At 34.1% G+C, this 25,027-nt stretch overlaps 2 protein-coding genes across 3 annotated transcripts in view; one reads left to right on the forward strand and one right to left on the reverse strand.

Moving 5' to 3' along the window:
- Positions 1 to 19,459, reverse strand: part of LOC149789249 (uncharacterized) — a 34,061-nt gene extending 14,602 nt beyond the window's left edge. Inside the window, exon 1 of the mRNA XM_089973598.1 lies at positions 19,144 to 19,459. Within this exon, the coding sequence (XP_089829724.1) occupies positions 19,144 to 19,162 (19 nt within the window). The 5' untranslated portion in view covers positions 19,163 to 19,459. The remainder of the gene's footprint in view (positions 1 to 19,143) is intronic.
- A 258-nt stretch (positions 19,460 to 19,717) lies between these two features.
- LOC149789250 (mRNA-decapping enzyme 1A-like) overlaps positions 19,718 to 25,027 on the forward strand; it is a 228,845-nt gene continuing 223,535 nt past the window's right edge. For both annotated transcript variants that reach the window (XM_089975422.1, XM_089975423.1), the window contains exon 1: positions 19,718 to 19,837. In XM_089975422.1, the coding sequence (XP_089831548.1) occupies positions 19,718 to 19,837 (120 nt within the window). The remainder of the gene's footprint in view (positions 19,838 to 25,027) is intronic.

The raw sequence follows: 25,027 nt of genomic DNA on the forward strand, positions 1-25,027 counted from the left end.
AAGTAGTCTGTCAAAGACTTATACTGATAGCCTTTGCAAAAATAGAAAATCACAATATGCGCATAATTTTAAACTGCCATTACTGTTCTCACATTGATGATGTGCTCAACCAGCTCAATTTTCTAAGTATTTTTAAACTGATTATGACTTGACTACCAAATATTCAACAAATCAATTCACATTAAAGTCTCTTGTGGATTTCCAACTGTACTATGTCAGTTTTAGAACTATTTCTCAATGCAGGATAATATTTAATATTTATGTGTTCACAGATGCCTGTGCATATGTTCCAGGTTTGATACTTTGATTTTAAAATTTGAAATCACATAATTATTTAGTGTTGTTGTTATTAAAGGGTTTAACGCCATATTTCAGCAAATGATAGGCTATACATGGCGGCCAGTATTAATGGTGGAGGAAAAACCCGGGAAAACCATCGAAAGAACCACCGACCCATAAAAACTACTGGCAAGCTTTCTCACATACCCACACTAGCCGAATCCGAGACTTGAACCCACGCAGACAGAGGTAAGATGGCAGTGATCCGTAACATAAAGCGATTTAGACCACTTGGCCACACGGGGCCCTTTAATTAACTATCCAGCCTGTGCATGTGTTCCAAGCTTGATAGATTGAATTTTAAAATTAGTTTATTATTTAGTGTCAAGCCAGATTCTTCACATCATGTTGTATATACTGTAAATATTGTACATAACTGATAGAAGACCTCGAGGTAGATTAGTTCTGTAACTAACTGAGTTGCCTTCTCTAACTAAAGTCTTTATTATTATTATTATTATTATTATTAAACCTGCAAAAATCTGCAAACAATCTTATCTGCACACATCGATGTCAATTTGATAAACTTCCAATATTTCTCACAGGTGTAGAGCTACCATCAGCTGAATTGTTCTTTTGGCACATAACATTTCTGGATCAAATCACATGTTTGTAGACTTGAAAATCCAGGTGGAATAGTGCAACCCTCTATCCTGTGGCCATTTTGAATTTTGCGGTAGATATGGATATTACTAAATGCTGTCATTTGTCTAAACTCTACACAGAAGTGTTCCAAAAAGATCTGAATGCAGCAAAATTATAATACACGTGACAACAGACCCACATATCATCCATCAGTATCAACACAGATTTAGGTGGATGATTTACCGGATATTTCAGCATAAATCTAATATCAGTAATATGTGTCTGTGTGTGCCTATGTTTGTTTGTGTGTGTACCATATTTACTGTATATTATGGGACACCATATTTGTTTTGACACCATAAATTAATCTTGAATATTAGGGCTACACTTCTGGTGTGTCATTCAGTGAATATGTTACATTCAATTCTGATTGCTGATTACTGCTTGTTCAAGCTCAGATTAAAATAATAACCACAAATCAGAACACTTTACCTTCTGCTATGCGACACTAAAAATCATCATGTACATGTATCTGCAGAGACACTTATTCAAGTTGCTAACAATACTATCCCTGTTTCTGTTGGCTCATATACACGTTTCCGGTCCAGAGACACATAAACTTTTCATATTAAAGCTATGCATTGGAAAAAATTTACAAAAATCTGGTCTTTTTAACAACATTTAGTCAATGAAAGCTGTCATAACACATTAACCCCAAGGTAGTAGCCTACTGCCGAGCTCTGTAGTGTCATGGTCATGCAAGATACACTAAAGATGGTGGTATTATAGAAAGGTAGACAGATGTAGCTCTACAATGATACAAAATAAACTTGAATATCTAGTTGCACAACAAAATACAGATGAAAAAAAAACATTTTTTGGACCCGACATTTTTTCTACCCAAAATTCGCCCGTGGTCGGAATCAGATTTTGTGTCTGGATTTTAGACTTTTTGGTCTCAGATCTAAAATAATGGCTCCGTTTAGCAAAAAACGAGAAAAAAACTCCCAACTTTTAACTTCTGCTCATGCATGAGTCAAATAGCCAATGAAAAACAATGTTTCTAACATAACTAGGCAGTATGTTATTGAAAGATGACCGGGGATTTGGTGTTTTCAAGTCTATTCAGAAATAGCTTTCAAAATGTGTTTCCTACTCAATTTTCAGGCGAAAATGACAAAAAGCTCCAGGGGTTAATGTGTTAACATAAAATGATGAAAGTGGTCTATTAGTAGTTCTACAGCCTATATAAGCAGTTGTGACAGTGAAACAAAATGGCAATACATGTATTCATGTATTCAGATGATTCCGACTAAAGTTTTGAAGCATTTGAATGTGCTGACATTACAAATTACATTGACTTTAACTATCTCATTCAAGACAGAGAATACAACATTAGTGCAAGTCCTGTTTTGACAACTGATATTTCAGATTTATATGAGTCTGATAATGAAACATGCAGCTACTATATATCATTGGAATATACTGATTCCAAACCATAACATCTGGACAATTTTACAACAGATGAAGGGTCAACATTTCACTTCAATGAAAATGCAAGGACATAGATTTCTCTTTACTATTTTTTCCGCAAAGAAATATTCCATGCATTGGTAGCTGAAATGAACAGAAAAAAACAGAGTAGTGAGAAGGGCAATCTGTAGTGGTCACCTACTTCAATTGCAGAAATGGAGGCATTTCATGGACTACATGTTGCTTTTATTATAATGTAAATTCCAGAATAAACTTGGTGTTTAAAACTTTATTTCATATTAAATTACATAGTTTGCATGGGACAAGATTGATATATAAAAAAAGAATGTGCATTAACTCAAGTAGCTCTCACTCAGGTAGCCATTTACGATGCTATGGGGTTTAGTCTACAAACAGCTGCTAGAATGTAGGCAGCTTAGCAGGCTTCTTTGGGAGGTGCACTTAGTACTTGCAGAAGGTAAAGAGTTTATCGCACCATATTCACTGTGTGATACACCAGAGGTGTTACATACAAATCTAGATGCAAAGCAGCTGAAAAAATTCACAGAAAAGGGGCTGTTCAGTGATCTGTAAAGTACTAAAATTATACATCGGGAACAAGTTTGGAATGTCTCCTGATATGTTATCATTGACTGAATTTCCGAACAGGATTTTTTTAAAAGCAAAGAAATGGCATGGGGGCTGATTCCAAACTGCACATGTTATAGTCACCTTGTTCATTTATAGATGAGTGGGTGTTGTCAATAATTACCTTTTTCACTCACAGAAACGTGTGTCTCTGTCTGCTGCAGTTGTTTTGTATCTGTAGTAAGTACAATGTGAAAGATTAAGTTGTTAGTCATCTCCACTTCCATACTCATACTTGTTCTAGAATAGATTTTCCTTGCACAAGGAATCTGCACTATTTCTTCTGTTTTGAAGACAACACCATCATAACTTCCAAATTTTAGTGGAGACATGAATTTAGTAATAAACTGTTTTAAAGTCCTCATGCAATGCCCAACAAAGGATGTTTTGACCAAGATGAGCAATGCACCTGACAAAATGGAGCAGGCTAAAATGGCTTAAACGTTTGAATAAAAATCATCCACTGTAGCTAATAGGTAGTCTGTTTAGAAGTATTTTGTCTGTTTCATTTTGTCAATGATGAGAATGTCATATGAACAGAAGATAGGTCCAACTGTATTTTGTATGCAAGAAATATGACCAATGTGTTAAAACATAAAATGGCCACACTGTAACACTGATAGACCATATAAAGATTAAAAGTCCAGCAAGTTCTTATGTCAATCAATAATGTATTGTATCTCACAGGCTGTGGCTCCATGATACACCTCTTCAGTGTATCAATATGACTGATGACACAAATCGATGAAAACAGAAGGTGTAGATCTTGTGGGTAACTGCAGAGGTTTTTATTTTTTTTAAATTATATAAAATCCATAAGAATTTTTCTTCACAATTTCATGGACTGGTCATCACTGGTGACATTAATTGTGATAAATATGTTTCACCCATGACAGACTCAATAATTTTCTGATTCAGATTCCCCTTGAATGATTTTATTTGATTTTATTTGGTGAAGAATGGAGAATGTCCACTCTGTATCATTAGAATATGACAATGAAAAAATAACCCCACTCAGCCTGCAAGAAATTTCAAACTTCAGTTCCCAGTGGCTGGGTTTATAAGGTTGCTGACTACTCTCCAATATGCCACCAATCTTAGTTCATCCTGTGGAGAAAATTTCCAAGTTTGACATCAGATGTAATCCTGTGCTTCACATTAATCAGCCAGTGTTATTTAGTACTTGTAAAAAGCTTGTTTCAGCATTGTGATTGTGACATGAAATGAACTGAAATATGTATGAACTGCCCTTAAATATTCTTTTAAAAATATCCTGAACAACACAATAACAATTAAACAATAGAAAAAAATCAAAATAACTCCTAAGTGTTTCTGCCAAATTCAGTTTTTGTTCGATCTCTCCTTTTTATTTCACCCCTGCCAAAGGTAATTCAATTTTCATAAAAACACTGGAAAGTTAAGACCATCTTTGATCCCTTTATTACCAGGGTTCATACAGAACTCTGAATGATAAAGTCAAAGACCTTTCACAAACATTCAAAGACCACAAACAGATTTCCAAGACCTATTTTCGCTAACATTTTGCATAAAAGTTATGTTATATGAGAAAACAATGAATGCAAAATACTACAATATTGTTTAATGAGGAAATTTAAACTACAATTAATCAAAAGAAAGAAACCATGAAAACTCGACTACATCCAAATCTATCAACCTGGGACAATTTTATCTGTGATTATGGGAAGAAATTAAAATGTTTAGGTTTATTTCAATTTTCAAAGACTTTTAAAGACCTCAGGGTAATCTGCTCGATTTTCCCAAACTTTCAAGGCCTTGAAAATGCAACTTCATTTTTCCCAAACTGTTAAAAACCTTCAAAGACCCAAAGAACCCCGTTGTAACATCCTAATAAAACACCTAGCAGTTAATCCAATCAAATCATAACAGATTCCCTTTTCCTCAATCATAAATGAAAAAATTGATCTTAAAACAAGTGATTCAGCTATGCACACCTGAAATTCTTCAAATTTAAATTCTAAGCACCAAAACCTCAGATTATGCATGTATTGAGAACCTGTGAAAGTACAAAATGTGTATACTGACAATTACCAATATGTAATATCAACACTAGTTCCAAACAAATTCTTCTTATTATGGAAGGAATATTTTCTGCTATTATGAAAATGGGAAGCTGTCTGCTTTCTTGGTACTTTCAACAGTATATGTTGGAGAATCTGAATTACAGGGTCAATGCTAGGTGGTGATCAGAGTAAAATCACCTTAGAGCCTGTCATTTCACTCAAACAGCTGCAAAAGGCAATGTTGACTTTGATCACAATGATTTCATGACATTTCTCCCACTCCAATATGTTTCAAAACCATATATTACCAGGAACAATAACTCCTTTCAATACTGCAAACCAGTATACCAGTCTCGCATACATGTCTCATTATGATGATGTGTTCTCTAAATGGTCAATATCAGGGGCCACTCATTTGTACTGGTGTCAGTATAATGTGACAGTGGGAAATTGTGCTACATGTCTGCAGCATGATGTCCCAGTGCTAGACATCACTATAAACTGCGACTACAGACATCGTAGCAATATGACTGAAAAATTTGTAAAGCTACGTTAAAATTCTAAACCAAACGCACACACATACACACACAGACTCAAACAAGGTGTTTGCACTTGTGACAAATTATCTGAAATACAGGCTTGGATAGTATTTACATATTGATGTAAGTCATGATTTTTGACGAGTATTAACAGTACTGTGCCAAAAAGTAAGAAATTCTGGCCTGTTGGATCCAATTTTGGAGAAATTATGTCATGTGACATGTTTGTCCAGGTAAAATGCTATCTGTGTTTCTGTAAAGGTAAATGGTTTGCTAGCCAAATGCCAAAGAAATGTCTTGGACTTTCACAAAATAAATATGGTGTAATCGAAGTCAAAGCACATGTTTTTATTCTTATCTATTTGCATAAAGATCATAAAACAGCTAAATTTAAGGTTTTTAACACCTGTAAAAATAGTAAACCACCTATGGCATTCACTGAAATAATAAATATGACATAATATTGTATTTCTTCAAGACACGATTTTTAAGAATATGACACTGGATCAAAAACAGAACATATATTGCTCTTTAAATACTTCATTTATGTTTTTGATTGAATAAGATGAAATTTACATCAACTTGTCTTTTGATTTACCTGTATATTCAACTGTGTGAGACTAAACTTGTTTATGGACATACTTCCATAGACCTGAATTTGTCTTCATTAGAATGATACAATATACATATTCCTGACACAAGAAAGAGTGTTTTATAAGTTGTGGAAAATATTTTGCCAACATTTATTAAACATGCTGAAAGTTACTTAGCGTGGACTCGTATTGTTTTTTTGTAGTAGTTACTTAGTTTTGAAAGGGTTATTAATCAAAGTAAAACACTGACATGTGTCTATTTTCCAATCAGAGAAGAAGATGGAAAGAAAGAAAAGAAGCCTTGTTCTGTAGACAAATTTGGTGCTACATGTATTTTGATGATCATAAAATACCAGAAATTATATCTGGAATTCCACCAAAATTTCACATACGCTCCTTGAAAAACAAGCCAAAAACTACCATTACACGACAAAAATATTAGTTATATAATGTAACTAAAATGAAGGCATATTTTCTAAACATTTTTATACAAGAAAACATTACACTAGGTATTAGTAACTAGAATGTATTAATCTGACTAGCAGGCAGAGAAGATCTTATCCCACACATCATGACTTGTTTTCAATGATCAAAGTCTTCTGTATGTATTTCTCAGTAAACTGTTCACAATTTAACAAATCATTTCATTTTTTTAAGTTCATAGATTCTTCTCTTTTGTATTTTTCCATTTCTTCAAAGCTTGGGGCTATGAGAGGCCGAGTGGTCTAAAGCACTCACTGTTCCAAATCACTGCCATCTCACCTCTGTCTGGGTGGCTTTGAGTCTCAGGCTCGGCTAACGTGGGTACGCAAGAAAGCCTGCCAGTAGCTTCTCATGGGTCGGTGGTTCTTCCTGGGTATTCCAGGGTTCTTCCTCCACCAGTTATACTGGCCACCATATATAGCCTATCTTGTGCTGAAAAATGGTGTTAAACCCTACAACAACAAAATCTTCAAAGCTTCCTCAAAATTGAAGGTACTTCTGTCTTCCCCATCAATCTTGATAAGCATCAGGCTTCTATGTTTCTCAATCACAAGCCTATTCCTAAAGGTGGTTAAGATCCTGTTCTGGACAGAGAATCAACTTAACTTCTTTTTGAAAATGTAGCCAGCTGTATGTTTTCAACCATTGCTGCACAAAATTATGTTTTATCTTGCGAGTAACCGTTATCTCATCTTTGGATGATGATGGCTCCACTGGTTCGATAGCATTACTGTTATCATTGGTCAGTCATAAACAGAGTCCAAAACATAATTTCATTGGTTTCAGATCTATTTTAAATTTTTCTTTTTGCCTTTCACGCCATCTTCAGTTGAATGCTGACGGTATCTTGAAACAACAAAAGGCATACAACTGAGTGAGGAGAAATTGTTTCATTGTGTGACAAATTAGGGTGTGCATAAAATAATAATTTCTCATGAGAATAACTTTAAAACCAAATGTTTATTTTCTGACTCTTTGGTGTGGTAATAAACAGCTCTAACATCCTGTTTCTACAAATGATCTGACAGTTACAAGTCACATGAGGTCAACTCCAAGCTCTACACTCAGTTATAACCCCATGTCTTATGATAACATTAAGGTAAGAAACTGGTGTGCACGTGTTTTCTCTGTTTGGGAGAGTTGTGACCTAGCCATTAAATTAGTTAGACCAAACCTTTGTTTTGTGTTAATCAGAGAAACAACAATGAGATGCATAAATTTAGGTACGATGACAATTTTTTTGTGTCAAATCAGAAGAGTTTTGCATATTTGATGCATGACACATGGGTAGATAAAATACTGGATTCATTTCACTTAAAACCTATGCCAAGCATTTGTCAGTGATTAAGATGAATTCTGGTAAAGGATACATTTATTTCAAACAATAATCTGGGGCCCACACACTATGTCCACCCCACACCTCCATCATTAGGACCACCATGCAGCCCTAATTAAGATACATTAACAGAATCATCTCAGCCTTAATGATTTTTGTTTTATAACTGTTCTTTAATTTGCTTCTTTCTGTGAACCTCCATCATAAATTCACCATTCAATGGATTTCTGCTCTCAGTGTCTAATACAACCAAACTGTTAGAGCCTGGCAACCTAAACTTTGATAGGTACTTGGAACACGAGCAGGAAGCTTGTCTACCATAATGAAAAGGACTGGCAAACTTGACCAAAGTCTTTACTGTTTGTGTAAAGTGCTCTTCTAACTAGGCAAGCATAATGAATTATACGTATGTGATGTTCTAAATAAGAAAAGTTCCTGTTAACTAAAGAGATCATGTGTTTTCAATTTTTATATGATTCAGTTATAAAACCTTGATTACATGTAAATGATGACTTGTGGATGACCACATTCCATATGTACTCGCTTAATATTAGAGTCCAACTGCAAACTGCACAGGTCCAGATCTGCTGTAGCATAATGCACTGTCAGATCTGGGTCTGTGCAGTTTGTTAGCAGTAATCAGTAGAACAAACAACATAGTCCCTGATCTGTAGGCACATTATACTATGGCAGATCAGGATCTTTGTTGCTTACTTTTTGACTTGACTTGTAAGTGAATATATATGGTAGCCCAGAATTACTGATAATATACAGCAAATCATTCAAACTGTAGTCACATCTATACATTTAATTTATTACTGTACTGTTGGGATGATGCTAAAAAACTTTTACAAACTACCATATATATGCACTTATAAGTCAACTCAATTGCAAATAACAAAGATCTGATCTGGCATAATACAATGCACCTGCAGACAAGTTTATAAATTGCTTGTTCTACTTTTCATTCTTGACAAACTTCACAGAATGTGCATTATGTGGCAGCAGATCTGGTTCTGTGCAGTTCCAGGTGATAATTTTTTACACATCATTCCAGTTACATGTATATGATATGGAATGCAGCAATATAGAAACTGGAATTAAACTCAATATATGACGCAAATAAAACACTTTCACCTTTGCATTACAAACATGTAACTGGATTACATTAGAAAAGAATGTGAATACTATTAGATTTTATGGCACAGCAGCACTGTAAGGCTATATAGTGCCAGAACAAAGGTTATATGATTATTGATAAATGATTTATGCATAAAAAGTGGTTCAACGAACGAGTGATGACAAAATAAAAACAAAAAGATATAATAATAATAATAATAATAATGATTTCTTTAGAGAAGGTAACTCAATTAGTTACAGAACTAATATACCTTGAGGCCTTCTATCTGTTATGTACAATATATACAACATGATGTCAAGAATCTTTCTTGACATATTAAATAGGTAAGTTATTTTAAGAGTCAAAGCATCAAGTCTAGAACACATGCACTATAAGGCATTTGTGAATGCACACACATAAGTGAAATAAAATATAAAATATCATCCTGCATTGAACAGTTCAACTGTGAAAATGATGCAAAGTTACAGAAAAGCAGGCAGTATTTATTTTACAAGAACTGTTCAATTGTCTAAAGATTTCATCTATTTGAGACACTGATTATGAAAAGAAAAAATGCTAGGATTCCTGCCTTATGTCACTGGGAATGTTGTTCCATACCAGTGGGCCAGTATATTTAAAACTTTTTTAAAACAATTCCTTCTTTGGTCTTGGTATAATGTAAGTTTTACTTCTTATGGGCCGTAAATTTGGAGTACCATTAGCATCTCTTTGGTGAAAGATATTGCTTAGTTAGGCAGGAATGGCTTTTCTGGATACTTTATACATCAATTTGGCCTTTCTAAGAAATATTCTTTCATGTATTGTTAAAACCTTCATATTATTCATTGCATCCTGGAAATTGTCTATAGATTGATCTAGAATTAAATGGCAAACCCTCTTTGGAGTCTTAAAAGTGCTGTTATGTTTGAATTAGAGGTATTACCCAAAATTACAATAGTCCAGATATGGCTGAATATAATTTTTATAAAAGATGACCCTGAGCTGAAGAGGAATGTACGTTTTGATTTTCCTCAGTAGCCAAAGATATGAATTAGCCTTTTTTGAAACATGTTTAATGTGAACAGACCAAGTAAGATTGTTATCTACAAATACACCAAGAATTTTATCATGAGAGGCCATATAGTCAAACAGAACCTGGAGTTTGTCGCTATCTAGCCTTGCTTGTTTTTGTTGCGTTGTAACTAGTAGGGCTTTTGTTTTTTCTGTATTTATGATCATACAGATTTCCTTGCAATATATATTTGAAGTCTGTTGAGAGCATCTTGTAAGTTATTTTAAAGTACCATTTTGGTTTTACCCATCTCGAACAGTGTAATATCATCTGCATAGAGGTCAGTGGAAGAAACAGAGCCCTGTGGTACTCCACAATTAATATTTTTACTTTCAGAAAGTTGACCATTTAAAGATACTTTTTGCACTCTATCGGTTAAGTAAGAAGCAAACCAGTTTAGGGAGTTTTCAATGCATTGATGTATTTTTAGCTTTTCAAGCAAAATTTTAGGGTCTACATGATCAAAAGCTCTATGAAAATCAACCATAACAGTGCCTACCATTTCTCCTTGATATAATGCTTTCAGCCATTTATCAATCAAAGATACAAATGCAGTTTCACAGGAGGGATTCTAGCGAAAGCCAGGTTGATTATCTTGAATAAGATCATAAGTGTTCAAATAGTTGAGAAAAGAATCATGCACATTCTTCTAGAAAGGTGGAGATACAAGGAAGGATAGAGATGGGTCTGTAGATGATGATGGTAATACATTGGTGAAGGTTCCCAATCAACAGGTTGGAACATGAAAAAATCTTGTTGTAGCTTTCACAACCAATCAGATCAGAAACCCTCAATGTAATTATTTATTTGCCACTGGACAGAATGCACAGAATCTCAATATACTAATGGCACTATGCACATGCCAATATATGCATTTATGCTGAAAGGGTCCTATATCATACAAGATAAGGAATGCTTTAAATCTGATAGTATACTGCTGAGATTTTTCCAGGCCTGTGTTAGGGATTAAATTCTAACATTTTTACATCCAATTTTCATGTGAAAACTTTCCAGTCAGAACTTGAATATAAAATCCCAATGTCTAATGTTGGCACTTTCATTATCGTTTAAAAAATTTGTCCAGTATATACCAGTATAACCATATACCAGAAACAAGTAACCAACATATACTGATTTAATTAAATTGGCCACATGTCTGTGCACTTACGATTGTGAACAAAGTGTATGTCCATGCAATTAACTGAACTGATGTAACATTCAGAACATTTACTCTTGCACCAAGTTGATTGGTTACAGCATCCGCCTTGGATGCGGGAGGTCGTGGGTTTGATCCCTAGCGGGGTCATACCAAAAGACTTACAAAAATGGTACTAACAGCTGCCTCACTTGGCCCTCAGCATTATGAGGTTAGTGTTAGGACTGGTTGGCCTGGTGTCAGGATAATGTGACTGGGTGGGACATCATGTTACATGTCTGCAGCATGATGCCCCAGTGCTAGACATCACTATAAACTGCCATACTGCAGACATCATAGCGATATGACTGAGTTTTTTTTAAAGCTACCTTAAAATCCAAATCACACACGCACCAAGTTGATGGGTAACAGAAAATTACAGATACATTCACATTCACTGATTTTGTTTAAATATGAAACAAAAAATACTCAAGCCTCCTAAAATTTCATTTAAAATATATTTAGATTATTTAGAAGTACGTATTTCAAATATGAATTAGAACAGAATAGGTTGTCAATATATACTAAATCAGACAAAGAGAAGATTGTTTGACATCTTCATTAGCACTGAGAAAGATTAAAATCCTATAGGGAAACCAACAAAGAATATCTGATGAGAAAAAAATTGGTATTTAACTCAGTTCTAGCTATGTATGACCTTGCTCACATGAAATGAAACCTTTTTAACACTCTTCCAACAGGTAAGTGTATTATATGAAGTAAAGGTATATTCCTGCCAAGCTGGTTTGGCAACTTCACAATTTTTTTCACTCAAGCTACATAGCTGCTTTTCTTACCTACTATATATTATCTAACAGACCATAATGGTTAAAATAAATAAATAGCTGTCAATATCTAAGAAGCACCCACTTCCCTCCTGCTTCCCATTTCAACAGAGATAACATTCTGACCTGAGAACACTCCTGCATCAAACTAGTGCACTGGTACTACAGGTTTATTCAGAGAAATAATATCCCCCTACAATGCCCTCCACAGCTTCCTTTACATGACTTTCTGAATTTGTAATATCATCAAATATCTGTGATTACAAGGACAAAGACTACAAATACAATTTATGTTGAAAAGAAGTTGAAAATTTATGTGAAATATCAAATAATCTGGCAAAAAAAATAAAGTTGGCAACTTTAAAAAAAAATTCAAGACTACATATTGAGAATAACGACTTTTTATTTAAACAAAATATGGGACAACAATGTCAGATTTGACTCAATTCTGTGCACTGAAATTTTGTCAGGAAATTTAGTCGTACATCATAATTTCCCATAGTGAATCCAGATCTTTCAAGAAATTCAAGATTATGAATCCTGGACTCTTCACTCATGAACCTCAGGAGTCACAAAGCTTATTTCTGAGAGTCAATGGTATAAACTCATGAGCCCCTCACTTTAAAAGGATAGAAAGGGAAAATGAAATGCTTGATCATTATTTTATTACACATCTGGATTAAATCTTTCAGTCTCATAACAGCACATCAGACAAAAACTATTTTTTCTAATGCAAATTCTGAGAAAGCACCGATTACTTTCAAATTCAAACATATGTTAATACATGTATAATGAAGGGCATTGTTTGTTTACTGAACATTTGTGTAGAAACTTGCATAAAAATTCAACAGATCTGTTTCTTTAATGTCATTACAGCAGAGAAGGATTAACTGCTAATTAGTCATGGGTTTCATGCCTATTTACCGAGGTCTAGCCATTTGCTAATCTGCAGATTGGCTATAGCTCATCAAAAATAGAAGTGGAGCATCATGGGGATGCATTACATGGAGGAACGGTGCATCTTATAAGAATTTCTCAAGAAACTTACATGGATAGTGCTGGACTATCCTTATGCTTATCATTCCAAAAGTATTCTTTTGCCAGAGTTGAAATGATATGCTTAACCATTATTGTTGTGTACATGTATCATGAATACAAAGCCTATATGATATGATACAGATCAAAACACATAAAAAAGAGACAAACAACTAACCATTCATGGCCATTAAGATTCAAACAAACTTTTATAAATTAAGTATCATTTTGTATTAATTCTACATATTTAGGACTGACATATATATCAAAATAGCAAGGGCTTTTGGCTGGCAGTGAATGAATAACATAATTACATTGCAGAAGGAATGGCTTTTCAAAAGATCTGTCTGCTTTCATCAGTTCCTCAAAACTTTTGTAAAGTAATAAAAGCACAACCTTTGCAAATTAATAAATGCCTGACATTATTGTCTATTTGGCGTTTTTATGTCTGTGATTATACTGAGTTCAATAAACATGGATATCAAACAGTAACAAAAACAGAATTATATAGTGATAACAACGTAACTAGAGGGTGCTTTAGTTGGGCTGAGTGTCTCCATCTTACTTTTTTTGTAGAGAGTGTACCCCTCTTTACGGGGCTCCCATTTTTTTAACTTCGACTGGATAATTTCATGAATAGTGGGAACATTTTACATCATAACCTGAGCAAAGGAAACCATTTCGCTTTTCGTTTAAACTATACATTATTGGTAAGAATTTGATAAAGCTCTGAGAAAATTTTCATGAAAATCCATAAAACGTGTGGATCATGGAGGGTTTCATGTGGGAGAGGTTGTATTTATGTATCTAAATATAGAATGTAACAAGAATTTTTTGGAACTAATCTTCGTTTTGTGGGATAGTTGTATTATAACATACCCTCCATCTCATCATTAACTAGAAATATATGTCAGTTCTCTCCCTTGATCACCTGGTAGAGGTAGCAACCACACAGTCTGATGTTTTATCAATAAAGTAAAATTAAATCTGTGACAACACAAAATCACCTCATCTGTGTAATAAATATATATGTATTTATAGTACATTCAGGTAATTTATTGTAAGGTACTTTACTGTCAAAATGTCAGAATCCTTTGGTAGCAACTACATGTATATACTCAATGAATATAAATATCGTTGCTACCACTACCAGTAACCAGCTGTTTGTTTTTATTATTACAACTATATAATATTATAAAACCTGCCTGATATCTTTGGATATGAAATTAATGTAGTAGTAAAAATAATTATTATATATTTATACTTGTACCTTCACAGATGAGATGTGATTGTTTTCTATTCGAAGAAAAAGACCCCCACACACACACACCCCCGTAATAATTTAAAAGAAACTTTTTTTTAGTTTTTATGGTTGCTCACAGCTCATGCTGTTGTAACGTCCATACTTCCTGCATAAACATCTTCATTTGTCTGTGATTTTATGATTATTTTACGTTTAAAAAATAAGTTAATATTGTTATGACAAAAAATTGCTAACACAATCCAACTATGCAATAAAGCAGCTGCGAAATAAATAAAATAAAAATAAAAAGTATATACAGTACTGTATTTAACTTTTCATAGGAAATACTAGAGAAAAATAAATATTTTATGTAAACTTTGTCATAGAAACAATATTTTTAAATGAATTATTCTAAACAAATTTTTATACAGGTAGGCATTTAGAAGGAATAGTACCTGGATTGTCTTGTTAGAGTGTCCTTATAGATTTCTTTCAAAAGGTAGGGAGGCAGATGTTACCAATCCCTTTTGTTTTTCACTTTCACATGAATAAAACATGAATAAAAACAAGCTTTACACATAATTTGGCTTTTGGATTGGACATACACTCATAATTGTAAATTCTGTGTAATTAAAGCTGCAAATTCTGGATTGGCCGAGGCACATTTCCCAAATATTTCCTTTTCTATACCACATACATTTGTAAATTATTCCTCAAGAACAGTCTGGTTATATTCTCTAGTGAGTGTTTCATTAATTAACCCCAAAAAACATTCCATTACTGGATTTGTTTTCAATATATACACTGTACATAAAATGTTCACATTTTAGAGAATTTTTTTTGCAGGCAATAAAATAAGTTGTTGCACTTGTTATGAGCAAAAACCATGAAAAGGTATATATGTTTTTTTTGTGCTAATTTGCTATTTCTGATGTGCTGACCTTCTCAAAAAAAATACTACCTTTATTAACCTGAGATTAAATTTTAAATTTGGCCTGATATCCCTAAATTATATACACAATATATATTCTAAGTAATTTTTATAAATGTGTAAAAAGCTGAAACTCAAAAATAAATATCACCTTAAAAACAGTATTTTCTTACATTTATTTCATAGGCATGTATGCAGAGACAAGGATGGGGTGCAGGGGGCTTTTTGGTACCAAATGGGAACAAGCCAAATGAGAAAGAAATGTTTTAAAATGTTTACGCCGAAAGTCAGGAAAAACTAATTACATGTATAATTTACAATACTTGATCATACAAAATGAATTTATACATGAACATGTTTGCAGAAAACATTAGAAATGATGTTTAAAGCATGATCAATTTAAAAGAAAACGTTTCCCATCCTACATTGATGCATCAACTCCACCCGAAGACTCTATTCAGCAGGAGGACCAATATATCTATCAAGGACTTTCATATACACCATGCATCCCTTGTCAAAACAGATTTGATCCCCTTGCTGATGGATGTTCTGAATGAGGAAACTTACCAGCTACTTGTATATTCAAATATGACTGATAGTTCAGATTTATACAATGATTATAAAAGTAGAAAATGCAGTTATAGAAAAGCTAATTTTTTATACAGTAATGATAATTTTTTACACAGTAATGATAGCTGTAATGATGATCACTGCTAACATAGTTTTAATACTTTTAACGTCTCCTTGAGTGCCTCTAATAGCATTGATATTCATCTCATGAATTTAGGAGTTTCTAGCAAAGGCTTACACACAGGTCATTTAAATATTCAGGGTTTTCATGGAAGGATTGATCAAGTGAAGTTACTGCTAACCTCTCCAAATAATATCCATTTATTTAGACTCTCGGAAACAATGTTAACAGAAAATCAAGGTGAAACTTTTATCAGTTGCTATGACAAACCTTATCAAAAGGATAGAAAAGCAGGCGGTGGTGGGCTTCTTGTTTATGTTAGAACAGGTACTATTGGTAAAAGACAGGAAGACTTAGACAGGAAATAGAATCCATTTGGCTACAGACTCCCATCATCACATACTGATGGGTGTGAATATTTTGAACTTCATGTAGATAAAATTTCAAATGAAGAGAAAATTTTACATTCAATACCTTCTCAATGATCAAATATAAGGGAACTGGATAAATTGTATTGCTTCGTTAGGTATGGAGCAACTAGTAAATGAACCTACCAGAGTAACATCTACCTCTAAAACACTTACAGCTCATATTTATATCAATATAAAAGAAAATGTTTTGAAAGTTTCCAAATATTGGCATAAGTGACCACTTTGTAATTTTTCTAACACATAAAGTCAATGGCAAATCAACAAAAAATAATATCCATAAATCCATTACTTTCAGATCTTTTCAAAACTTTGATACTGTTCAATTCCTGAAAGATCTGAAACAGATTCCATGGAATACAGTCCAAATCTTTGAAGATATTGATGATGTTTTAGGTACTTTGGCAGATCTGTTCATCAGTATTGTGAATGAACATGCCCCTTTAAAAACACAGGATAAAGAAAGCCCACCAGCCAGGCTGGATCTCCCCAGAAATTTTAGAAGCAATAAAGCAAAGAGACCAACTAAAATCAGTTGGAAATCAAACTGAATATAGAGTTTGGAGAAATAAAGTTAATAAAATGATACATCAAGCCAAACAAGCACACTACAAAAAAGGTGTTGGATGAAAACCAAAATAACCCGAAAGCTATCTGGAGAGTGTTTATAGGGTTTGGTGCAGACAAATGTTAGAGTACAACTTAAATTTTATCCCTCAATCATGAGGGCATTTATACTGATAATCCAACTGGCATCTCAAATATTTTTAACAACTTTTTTGTTCAAATTGCTGAAAAACTTAAAGAACCCAGAACTTCATCTGATCATCTGGAACTCAAACATTTTTGTGCTAAAAAACTACCAAACAATATAAAGTTTGAAATTCCTGAAATGAGTCCAGAATTTGTGTTGAAATATATATATAAAATGGATTGTAAGGCTACATGACTTGATATGATTAGACCAAGGCTTGGTTTACTTCATACTTAACCAATAGAGTGCAAAAAGTATCTTTAAATGGTCTATCTTTAAATGGTCAACTTTCTCAAAGTAAAATATTAATTGCGGAGTACCACAGGGCTCTATCCTTGGACCTCTGTTATTCATTCTATTTATCAACGATTTACCTCTTAAGATTGAAACTTCAATTTCTTCCGCTGACCTCTATGCAGATAATACTACACTGTCTGAGTTGGGTAAAACCAAAACGGGACTTGAAAATAACTTACAAAATGCTCTCAACAGACTTCAAGTATAGTGCAAGGAAAACAATATAATCATAAATACAGAAAAAACAAAAGCCCTACTATTTACAACACTACAAAAACGAGCAAGCCTGGATAGCAACAAACTCTAGATTCTATCTGACAATGTGAGCCTTAATATGACCTCTCAAGATAGAATTCTTGGTGTATTCATAGAAAACAATCTTACTTGGTCTATTCACATTAAACATGTTTAAAAAAAGATTAATTCTTATCTTTGGCTACTGAGTAAAATCAAAACATACATTCCTCTTCAGTACAGGGTCATCTTTTATAAAAGTTATATTCAGCCATATCTAGACTACTGTAATGTAATTTGGGGTAATACGTCTAATTCAAACATAACAAACACTTTTACTACTCCAAAAGAGGGCTTGCCATTTAATTCTAAATCAGTGTATAGACAATTTTCAGGATGCAATGAATAATATGAAGGTTTTAACAATACATGAAAGAATATTTCTTAGAAAGGCCAAATTGATGTACAAAGTATCCAGAAAAGCCATTCCTGTCTATCTAAGCAATATCTTTCACCAAAGAGATGCTGATGGTACTCCACATTTAAGGTCCATAAGAAGTAAAAGATATATTATACCAAGGCCAAAGAAGGAATTGTTTAAAAAAACAGTTTTTAATATACTGTTCCACTGGTATGGAGCAACATTCCCAGTGACATAACTTCATAAAGCTGACTCCTAGCATTTCTTTTCATAATCATAATTAAATGGATTTATTCTTAAGAAAACTGGAAAATACTGCCTGCTTTTCTGTAATTTTTCATCATTTTCATAGTTACATTTTTCAATGCAAGATGATATTTTATGTTTTTATATATGTGTATGTTCTCACTGATGCCTGTGCATGTGTTCCAGGCTTGATACTTTGAATTACTTTATTAATTAGTGTCAAGCCACATTTTTCACATCAGGTTTTATATACTGTATATATTGTACATAACATATAAAAGGCCTCAAGGTATATTAGTTCTGTAACTAATTAAGTTACCTTCTCTAAATAAAGTCTTTATTATTATTATTATTATTATTATTATTAACAGGCGTAACAATATTTACAGCATCCTAAAAATTCTTTATGGAAGTTAAATTAGCGTTCACCAATCTTGCAGTTGTTTCTTAATCATTAAATCCTCACTAAGTTCATGCGTAAACATAAGAAAATTGTCTTTCTCTATTAATTGCTGTCCAGAAATTACGCCTTACTGTTACTGTCGCAACTGGAATACAGTAATTTGGAAACAAGTTGAAAAATATTCAATATTTCAAAAAATATATTATCCTGTATATATTTTTAACATTACCAAATAATTAAGTATACGTACCTGCTTCATAAGAAGCCATTTTTCATACCAATAAAAATGATGCAAATGTCACTATAAATCTGAATGCAAATGGATCGGTTATAATTCCTCCATATTCACCAGCCTCTGTAGCCGTATATTTATGAAGTGAATACAGCATCCGGGTATCTGTATCAAGGGAATAATTCATTTTAACATTTCTCCACTACATTCAGCATGATTTTAATATCCCTTTCATTTTCTCTTGATCATCTTAAATCCCGTCTATACAAGGTAGTGATGAAAGATAATGTAACAAAAGGTGCACGGACCTCTGAAACGCACCGCACGACTGCGTTTCGTTTGACCCGTTTTAGGAAAGTGCCGTGTACAAATGCTGAAATAGTCCAAAATCTTTTATGGAAAAATAAGAATTGTAACATATCAGATTAAATTATAAGAATATATAAAAACATTTACATATAATCAAGATTTTAAAGATGACACTTTTATCTATTTTGAACCGGCATCACTCGCTATTTTTAGCCAATCACAGCGTGATATTACCGGAAGTTCTGTAGATAGATTTACTGCGCGGTTATAGAAATTTTCAGCTATGGCGGAAGGTCGCATGAATTTAGCAGCTTTGCAGCAGAGAGATCCGTATATTTCAGATATCGTGGACAGGGCATCACACGTTGCACTATATTCATTTAATGCTAAGACAAACGAATGGGTAAGAGCACAGTATACATTCAGAAAATCGATGACATAAATATAATTTCGTAATTTTATCAGTGGTTGTTACAGTCAGCATCACCATACTGTAACATCACATTATTATGCACGCAGTTGAGTTTGGCAGCTTGCCTCTCTGCATTGAAATGGTTCCATTTGTTTACTAGCTGCTGGTAATTTAACGCAAGTATACTAACATTTTGAAGGTACAACGCTCGTATGTGTTTTAGCCATGAGTAAATCAATTAACCCGTAGTGAACCCATTGTATACAAATGTAGTCCAACGATTCAGTAAAAGTTTATCTAAACGATCCATACTTGGCATCTGTATGAATATCCAAGCTGCCAGATAGTATTTATTACTTGATTCAGTCATTTCAGTGTTACTTGTCATGTATATGCTAGCACATAATGTTGGAATCAAAACTTAAGACATACTTAAGAGGGAGGGAAGATATTAGCAACTAGCAGATCTGCACAGATTGTTGCAAGGAACCATTTACCACACGATTTTATTTGTTCAGACTTATATGCCATATTTTTGTTAGCTTCATTTTGAAAATATCAGTTGTGTTGATGGTAATGCTACCCTCTGATGATTTAGAATTTACCATAAAAGAGTCAGAAATACATAATGATTATGCCTTAACTATACCCACTATACATGAGAGTTTTCCTGAAGTGCTCATATGTCTATGCATGAAAAGCTGTCTTGTCTAGTTAGTTCAAATTGATAACAGATTTTAAAAAATAATGAGTACCTATTTGCATCTGTTCAAGTTCTGCCAGGGGTTGATCCATAGTTGTCCCTCAGCCACCAGCATTGCCAGTACTGCCTAGCAATTTATTCAACAACTTTTACCATATATATATATATATATATATATATATATATATATATATATATATATATATATTGTCTGGCAAGTGCAGTTTTGCACCCTGAGACCAGCCTCAATTTTTGTTGGTCCTATGTCCCCCAAATCTTGACCCAGTGTACCCCCTTGCATATGTTTTCATCAAAAACAAAAAATCAGAAAAATATGCTTTGAGACTTTTATTAGTGGATGTCCATTCATATTATTGTATGTGCTAGTAATGTCCAAAGTAAACAAAATGGATGATAAAAACTAAGGTAGTAATGAAATAATATATCTGGCATAGAAAACATTCAAGGTCTATGGTAGTCGTCTGAGTTGCAGAATGAAGTATTTTTCAGCCAATAGTAAGCAGTGTTTCCCTATCCCACCCTGCATTATGCCATCCCTTCTGCACTGGAAATGTGGCCTTATATGAATGGTATTATATTTTTGAGAAGTTTGTATGTGTATGAAGTAAGAAAACTACATGTAACTTCAAAACATTTAATATCTTCCTTTAAAAGTAACATTATCAAAAGTTATTGTTTTAAGAGAATTTATATTATTAGTTCTTTATTCTTGAAATATAGGCATGCACATTTACAAAAACCATTCATTTAAATTGCTTGGTATTTAGAATCATTCTCATTCCATTTACTCCATTTTCCATTGTTGCAGAATATTCTCTTTATCTGATATGATGTTGATTTGAATCTTATCAAAATTCTAATCATCATAGCTGTTGCATAAAGTATAAAGTAACTTTTTCTTTTCAATTAAGAATTTTCCATCTATGTAATAACATGTTAAATAACAGCACAACCTGCCTACCAAGGGACAGTGAGAGGCTAGTGTATTCCTTATTCTCTGTCCAGAAAAAAATAGATTAACATTAGATAATGAAATCTTGGTGCTACTGTTGTTGTTTCCTTCAATATGTTGTATATTAATAATGTCTGCACTCTTGCTCTCAACTGTTAATGCATCTGTGTCAGCATTTTGTTCATGAACAAAATTTACAGTAATAAGAAAAGGAAAAAAGACAGGTAAAATGTGTTGTGACTTGTTTACCTCATGCATACTCAGGTGTGTACTTTGTAAGCACTACATACAACCTGGTGAGTATACATGTTTATATATATATATTGCCAGTTTGGAGCTCATTTGTGATATTAAGGCAATATATTTAATGGTGGACCTAGAATCACAAGCCATTTTTTGGCTTGACCAAAAAGTAGACAGTAATTATGCTTGTGAATCGAAATATAGATCGCCAAGGACATGAACAGGGCTGTACACCATTTTATGGCTAATGCTCTAAGGACCTTATTCTGAGCTTCCCATGATCCTTCCCACCCGTTTTTTGATATTTGGACATTTATGTTGGAGTGTAGGATCAGAGTTATTATCCTCTTGAAAAGTTGGAATTCACTGATACCATCCAGAGTTGGCATAGGTAGCCACATGCAAGCTTGCCTAGCATGCTTGAACAACCTTTCTTAAAGCCATATCTGTGTGAAATTGATATGAAGATAATTTATATTCAAAGAAGTTGTGGGTATAAATTTTGTTATGTCTTTATTCCAATGGCAGACAAGATGAAACTACAACATTGATAAAAATTGACCTGGAACCTGCCGTTTGCCTTGCTAGTCACATGACTTTGCAAATTTGCAACCAACATGTCCATGACATCATCAGCCAAATATCATGAGATATCAGCAATAACCATTTCTAATGTTGTTGTAGGAAAACAGATTGAAAATATAAATTGTAATTGAATCAACACAAACTTCTCAACAATGAATTGATCGACACAAACTTTTCAACATAAATATTCTCAGACCAATGACCAGAAACCTGTCACTGTCACATCAACCAGGTGAAAGCCAGATTCACCAGAGAACTGAGAGCATGTGTCATTGCAGTATTATGATACCAACAAAATCATTGCCATCGTGCATGATGAACCTGGCTTTCTCCAAGTTGCTGCCATATAGACAGGTTACTGGTCATTGTTCTTGAAGAAATATGTTAGGAATTATGTGTGCAGTAAAAATTTGCACCAACCTTACTTGACTTTCATTTTATATTTCCATTTGGAAAAAAACAGTATTGGAAATGGGTTTATAGTTGATATCATGTGACTATTAGACCTCTGATGTCATGGATCTGTAGATTGCTAGCTTTGGATAGTTACATGACTAACATGGCAATTTGCCAGTTCCAGGTCAAATTTCATCAAACATTGTGGTTTTGTCTGATCTGTCAGCAGATTAGAGACCTAACATACATTATGCTCACAATTTCTAGAAAATCTCTTCCTTTCAATTTCAAACAGGTATAGCTCAATATAAAGTCCTTCAAGATCACTTGACCAGGAAGTAAACATCTACCCGATGCCAACACCATACTGTATTAGCCAAAAGATAGGCAAATGAGTCAGACCCAACAGACCAACATGCATGTCCAAATATCAAATATTGTTTTGGAATGGTCAGAGGAAACTCAGATTATCATGACCTCTACCAACATAGATTGGCCCAGATGATATGCCTGTCTGTACTTATCATCACTTAAGTTGCACCATTCTTTGGCACTCTGTGACACTAAGATAATTGAAGAGACAGGTACCACAGGAACTACCCCTCCACATAGCCATGCCTACTTTTGCAGATATTCATGCCGAATCAATCTGAGCCTCAAAGGAAAGATCATTATCAGAGAGGTAAGAGGCAGAACACTGCCCAGCAACAGTTTCAGCCTCATTAAAATTTCAAATGGCAACAGGCTCCTGTTTACCTGGCAGTTTAATAATGGGATAATGTTTCTTTTTTCTCATGCCTCTTAACAACCACAGTTGACTCACTAGCCTGATTGTCATCAGTCTGCCTACTCTGCGATTTAATCCAGGCTCTGTCTTTATTCACCCATGCTTGTTCAAGTTCCTTTGCTTTACTTACCAAGGAAAGCTATGCCAGTTTAGTGTGCTCCCATTTGGTTATAGCACAGGTCCATGGGTGTTCACAGAAGGTATCAACTGTTTTATCATTCTGTTCTAGTCAGCTCTATCAGCAATGATGGCAGCATAGTTGGACAACATTGTCCAAAAATAAATGGTAAGTTCTATTCTGGTATGGGGTAGGAATGATCTGTCCTTTTTAGGTTACTTAGGCTTTTTAGTTAACATGAAAAGTCCCATCTCAGCCCATTCCCAATCTCACAACTGTGTCTCCCTGTCATACGTTTGTTACAGCTTGTCAAGATAGCAAAGTCAATAACCAACAGGGCTTGCTCAGTGAAGCAACATATATGAGTCTGCGTTGCTGCCTTTTCATGTGCCTCTTGCAGACTGCCTCTATGATCAGCTTGATAATACAATCAGAATAATGATCAAATAGTTTTTTTTTCTGCATCAGCGTTGCAACAAGGATTGGTCCAAAGTGGGGATCCATCTGGCCAACCAGAAATTACAGTTTTATGGAGCCAGTCTGTATGGTTGGAGAGCCCACCTGTTGCCATGCTTCAGTATAGTCAGTGGCAAGTGGCGACCAAAGGAATTACCATGTCTTATCAACTTTCTAGAAGTCAAGGTTCGAATTCACAGGAAAGTAATCCTTTTCATGTTTGACAATATGGACATTGTGGCCTACCTCCTCAGACCGGGTGACCAGATCATCTGACCTATACATTCTGGTTTTGAAATTTCTATTTCTACAAATTAGACCAATTTTCCTGGTAGACTCATTGTCCTGGCAGACTATTATGTTGAGAAGGGTCCAGATTCTTCATGCCAATTGGTCCATTCATCAATTGATTTTTCATTGGATTTGTATGCCTTGGGATCATCTGACAATAGATCATTTTGCAGCAAGTCAGAATCAATAACAGCCCACCTACCCTGTCTCTTCAGTACTGGACCAGAAACCTGGGTCAGTTGGTATGGGTTTTGGGCCTTGACCTACGCATACCCCCCCCCCCATTATAGTACTGAAAAAATAATAGAGAAATTGAGAGGTCAGAACTGCAAACTATTCTGTTTGGCCCTTCTCAGGTGGAAGGACAAGTTCTGGATCAGTGTTATAATCGATCTAGCAACAGGAAAATCCCAGCAAAGCTGATCCTACTCTGATACCAATGCTCACACTTATTTCATCCTCTGTCCAGACAGGTTTATTCTTCATGCCAAGCTTTTTTTTTGGTTAATATCTAAGAAGAAATGAATTCAGTCTTTGATTGTGGAGATAATCTTGTGAATTAGAAGGTAATTACTTTGAAAGCATGAGAGAGAGAGTAAGTGGTATGTGTCAAGGGATTGGTGCAGTGT

The sequence above is a fragment of the Sinohyriopsis cumingii genome, chromosome 11, assembly GCF_028554795.1.
Source record: "Sinohyriopsis cumingii isolate HCF-2022 chromosome 11, ASM2855479v2, whole genome shotgun sequence".
Taxonomy (NCBI): Eukaryota; Metazoa; Mollusca; class Bivalvia; order Unionida; family Unionidae; genus Sinohyriopsis; species Sinohyriopsis cumingii.